The following is a 3,772-nucleotide window of genomic DNA, read 5'->3' as shown; positions in this document are numbered from 1 at the left end:
TGAGGGCAACATAAAATCTGGACAGAGAAAATCCATTTTTACTTATAACTTGTATATAACAGTGGGTAAATTAATTTTACCATCCATTCTTTAATCGAACTACTCGGTCAGGCTTGACGTTTCCTTTTTAAAGAATAAACAAGTGCAAGAAGTTTCTGTAATAAAAATTTAATGAACAAGCAAAATAATAAATTAACAAATATAAAGGAGAATATAATTTTTATGCACAATGTAAAGGTATACATGATATAATGTGAACAAAAAATAAGTTAAATATATAAATAAGTAAATAAATATTTTAATAGATAAATAGATATGTCAGCATGGTCACCTGTAAGGAACTAGTGCCCATGTAGTTGAGCACAATGTTGACAAGTTTGATTCAATTCCTGTCCTGATTATAGCAGAAATCAGAGTCTTTGAAATGGCTGGACTTATGGACACATGATAGAGTATATTAGTCAATAAGAATCATTTTTTTATGGGACCAGGTCGCCTTCCTTACTTCTTAGTCTTTCTTGCTAATTTGTTGATGCAGAGAAGTATTTCATGATTTCTGCTCTGACAATCTCCCAGGCACAAGGGCTGTATTGCTTCTCTGTTAGATAAAGAGTGATTCTTTGGAAATATTTCCTCACAGCCAGCATGGAGTCTTCGTTTATCAGGGAGAGCAGAGTTTCTTCTACCCCCATCTCCTCCATTAAACAGACTTCCAGGTCATTCAGCTGCTGATCAAGTTCAGCATAGAATTTGTCCAGGAGGTTCTTATCCCAAGCAGCAGATGAGGCCTGTGTGCTGAAGAGGTTGAAGATCTGCTGGATCATCTCATGGTGGACAGAGATGACTTGAGCCTTCTGGAACTTGTAGATGTCCTGGGGAAATCCAAAGTCATTTCTGTCCTTCAGGCAGAAGAAAGGGGGGACTCTCCTCATTTGTCCCAGAAGCATCAAGGTTCTCCTGTTAGCCAGGCTATGGCTCTGAGGCAGGTCACAGCCCAGAGAGCAGAAGGAGTTGCAGCTGAGCACCACCAGGGCCATCAGTAAAGGGAAAGAGAAGGCCATTGGGGATCTTGCAGATGCTGCTGTCCTGGTTGATGCTGGTGACTCTGTGAGCCTTGGCCTCCAGGTTCTCTGAAGACCTACCTCTGGACATGTGTTTTAAATAGGGAACATACTAGTTTCCATTTTCTTTATGACCCCGCCTCCTTACTTTCTACTTGTGTTTTTGCTTTCCTTTATGCACTCTCCGTGAGTTTTTAGTGCAGTGTTTCTCAACCACTTTTTCTCATTATTGAGACCCCCCTGGCAACCTATTAAGATTTTTTTTTCTTTGCCTAAATAAACCCTCCCATGAAATTTTAATACCACAGACATACTGTATTTTTCTTTTTATGTTATATGTATATCTGTATTTTATACATACAATGAGAAAGTGTAAACTTAACCTTTTTATTGAATGTAGGGTTAATAATGGAAGAGAGGTACATGTATGGAAAAGGAGTGTGTGTGTGTGTGTGTATGTGCATGGGTACACATCCGTATGCACATATATGTCTCCTCATTCCTTGTATTGACAGAAATCACTCAGCTGCTAACAGAAAGGCTGGTTGTTCTAACCCACCCAGTGGCTCTGCATGAGAAAGACCTGGAGATCTGCTCCTGTTAACATTACAGCCTAGAAAACCCTATGAGGCATTTCTACTCTATCATATGGGATTACTATGATTCAAAAATCAACTCAACAACACACAACAATAACAGGAGTAACAATAGACAAATAGCAATGACCACAGTTTGTTTTTAACTTAGTTTCAATGATACTTTCATTTCTTAGTTTCAAAAACCTGTCTCCACTAACACAGGTATACATCTTTCTGGTATTACCTGCTTTCAGCCAGGATCCATCTGACATCAGCAATGATATCCCTCATTCTATGTCCTCTTCTGAATTCGGCTTGAATTTCTGGCAGTTCCCTGTCGATGTCCTGCTGCAGCTGCTTTTGAATGATCTTCAGCAATATTTTACTTGTGTGTGATATTAATGATATTGTGCGATAATTTCCTCATTTGGTTGGATCACCTTTCTTTGGAACAGGCATGAATATGGATCTCTTCCAGTCGGTTTGCCAGGTAACTGTCTTCCAAATTTCTTGTCATAGACAAGTGGGCACTTCCAGCACTGCATTCATTTTTTGAAACATCTCAATTGGTATTCTGTCAATTCCTAGAGCCTTGTTTTTCACCAATGACTTCAGTGCAGCTTGGACTTCTTCCTTCAGTACCATTGGCTCCTGATCATATGATACCTCCTGAAATGATTGAACGTCAGCCAGTTCTTTTCGGTATAGTGACTCTGTGTATTCCTTACATCTTCTTTTGATGCTTCCTGTGTCTTTTAATATTTTCCCCACAGAATCCTTCAACATTGCAACTCGAGGCTTGAATTTTTTCTTCAGTTGTTTCAGCTTGAGAAATGCCGAGCATGTTCTTCCCTTTTATTTTTCTAATTCCAGGTCTTTGCACATGTCATTATAATACTTTGTCTTCTAGAGCTGCCCTTTGAAATTTTCTGTTCAGCTCTTTTATATTATCATCTCTTTCTTTTGTTTTAGCTAGTCTATGTACAAGGGCAAGTTTCAGAGCTATTCTGACATCTACTTTGGTCTTTTCTTTCTTTCCTATCTCTTTAATGACCTCTTGCTTTCTTCATGTATGATGTTCTTGATGTCATTCCACAACTCGTCTGGTCTTTGGTCTTAGCATTCAATGTGTCAAATTTATTCTTGAAATGGTCTTTAAATTCAGGTGGGATATACTGAAGGTTGTACTTTGGCTCTTGTGGACTTGTAGTTTTCTTCAGCTTCAACTTGAACTTGCATATGAGCAATTGATGGTCTGTCTGCCCCTGGCCTTGCTCTGACTGATGATATTGAGTTTTTCCATTGTTTCTTTCCATATATGTAGTTGGTTTAATTCCTGTGTATTCCATCTGGCGAGGTCCACGTGTGTAGGCACTGTTTATGTTGGTGAAAAAAGGTATTTGCAATGAAGAAGTCATTGGTCTTGCAAAATTCTATCATGTGATCTCCAGCATTATTTCTGTCTCCAATGACATATTTTCCAGCTAACAACAACATCTCTGCTAAGAGGAGCCAGTTCTCCACTGAGAAATGAATGATTATAGAACTGTGCCAGGGAATTTACAAGAAGAGTGCTTAAAAGTTATGGGGAAAAGTTATGTCCAAAACATGCTGAAGACTTTTTCAAGGAGCTTCTACTGGCCAAATTTGAGCATCAAAATAATAACGATAGTAACAGATTATAATACATTAAATAAAATAGCAATTTAAGAGTAACATTTGCACATCTATACATATACATGCGTGTGTGTGTAGAATAGAAACCTTAAAATTGAGTAGTAATGAGTGAATATAGAAGGAATGATGAGAGAAGAGCATTGTAATAATAACTAATAATAAATAAATCATGAGACACTAATGGGTGCTAAACCCAGTGGGTAAAAATGGAATAAAGATTGATATTGTTGTAGATTGAATTGTGTCCCCCAGAAATGTATGTTGAAGTCCTAACCCCTGTACCTGTCAAGGTGATCCTGTTTGGAAATAGGAATGCCAAGAATTGTCAGCAGCTACTAGAAGCTAAAAGAAACAAAGGACCTTCCCCTAGAACCAACAAGCTGATTATGGACTACTAGTCTTCTGAGTTCTGAGAAAATAAATTTCTGTTCTTTAAAGTCACCCATTTGTCATACT

General features: G+C 38.0%; 1 protein-coding gene across 1 annotated transcript; it reads right to left on the bottom strand.

Annotated features, from left to right (window-relative positions):
* Positions 1-432: 432 nt before the first annotated feature.
* Positions 433-1,061, bottom strand: LOC101343586 (interferon alpha-5-like). The gene has a single exon (XM_012554713.2). The coding sequence runs from the start codon at positions 1,059-1,061 to the stop codon at positions 522-524; it is 540 nt and encodes a 179-aa protein (XP_012410167.1). The 3' UTR covers positions 433-521.
* Positions 1,062-3,772: the final 2,711 nt, after the last annotated feature.

This window comes from Trichechus manatus, unplaced genomic scaffold, assembly GCF_000243295.1.
Source record: "Trichechus manatus latirostris isolate Lorelei unplaced genomic scaffold, TriManLat1.0 scaffold00025, whole genome shotgun sequence".
NCBI classification, from domain to species: domain Eukaryota; kingdom Metazoa; phylum Chordata; class Mammalia; order Sirenia; family Trichechidae; genus Trichechus; species Trichechus manatus.
This window is presented reverse-complemented; position numbering and strand designations above follow the sequence as displayed.

Coding starts and splice junctions, on each gene's coding strand:
- LOC101343586 (XM_012554713.2), bottom strand. CDS start 1,061: ATGGCCTTCTCTTTCCCTTTACTGATGGCCCTGGTGGTGCTCAGCTGC.